This window comes from Pyrgilauda ruficollis, unplaced genomic scaffold (assembly GCF_017590135.1).
Source record: "Pyrgilauda ruficollis isolate IOZ18807 unplaced genomic scaffold, ASM1759013v1 scaffold1451, whole genome shotgun sequence".
Taxonomy (NCBI): domain Eukaryota; kingdom Metazoa; phylum Chordata; class Aves; order Passeriformes; family Passeridae; genus Pyrgilauda; species Pyrgilauda ruficollis.
In genome coordinates, this window is record NW_024513111.1 from 1,866 (window position 1) to 2,968 (window position 1,103).

Genomic DNA, 1,103 nt, shown 5'->3' on the forward strand with positions numbered 1-1,103 from the left:
ATCCCAAACTCACCATCTTCCGCTGGTTGCTGAGGCAGAAGGTGCAGATCTGCCGGGGCTGCGCGCTCTCGGCCTCGCGGCCGGGCGGCGACGCGCCTCCGGCGGGGCAGAAGGCGGCGGGCGCTGCCCCGTGGCACGGCTGCCCGCCGCCGCCGGACTCGCCGAGCAGCAGCACGTTGCCGAGGTGCGAGATGTAGCTGGAGGCCAGGCGCAGCGTCTCGATCTTGGAGAGCTTCCTGTCGGCCGGCTCGGTGGGGATCAGCGTGCGCAGCGCCGTGAACGCCGTGTTCACCGAGTTGGTGCGGTCCCGCTCGCGGGCGTTCGCCGTGTGCCGCTGCCGCGGCTCCCGGGACAGCCTCCCGCGGCTCTTGCCGCTGCGCCGCTTGCCGCCCTTCATGCCGAACGCGTCGCTCTCCATGTGGAAGGGCTTCTCCTCCGAGCCCGAGCTCTCGCTGTTCTCCTCGTCCTCGGACAGCGCGCTGATCTCGGGGTACAGGAAGCGCCCCGGCGCCGAGCGCAGCATGGCGAAGGACATGCTGGAAAAGCGGGGAATGCCGCTGGGAAAGCGGGAATGCCGCGGGGTGCTCAGCTGCGGCCGCTCATGGCTCTCGCCGATCCGCTTTAGGGGTTTTTATCCCGCTTCTCTCCCGGCTTTTGGGGCTTTTGTGCCGCTTTTACGCCGCTTTTATGCCGCTTTTTAGGGGTTTTGTCGCGGTGGTTCAGGTCTAGTCCCGGTTTTATCCCGGTGGCGGAGGGGTTTGATCGCGGGTTTATCCCGGGTTTGGGAGTTTTTTATCCCGGTTTGGAGGGGGTGGGGGGGTTATCCCGGTTTATTCCCGGTTTTCGGGCTCGCCGCCGCTCCCGGCGCACGTGCGCATCCTCCGGGAGCCGCGGGCTGGAATTGCGGGATTTTTATAGCGGCGGGAATGGGCGGCCCGGCCCCTCCTCCGGGCCCGGCTTCCTTGGAAAAGGAGCCTTTGGAAAGGGGAGCCCCAGGCCCGGCCTACCTGAGCTCACCCTCCAGGCCGGCTTTAACCCCTTCGCCGCATTCCCGGAGAACTCGCCGCTCCTTTCCCGGTTTTCCTTCGGCTCTCAAACCTGTT

General features: G+C 66.9%; 1 protein-coding gene across 1 annotated transcript in view; it reads right to left on the reverse strand.

Annotated features, from left to right (window-relative positions):
• The window catches only part of SCX (scleraxis bHLH transcription factor), a gene marked incomplete at its 3' end in the record, with an annotated part of 1,465 nt that extends 930 nt beyond the window's left edge, over positions 1–535 (reverse strand). The window contains exon 1 of the mRNA XM_041460583.1: positions 14–535. Within this exon, the coding sequence (XP_041316517.1) occupies positions 14–535 (522 nt within the window). The remainder of the gene's footprint in view (positions 1–13) is intronic.
• Positions 536–1,103: the final 568 nt, after the last annotated feature.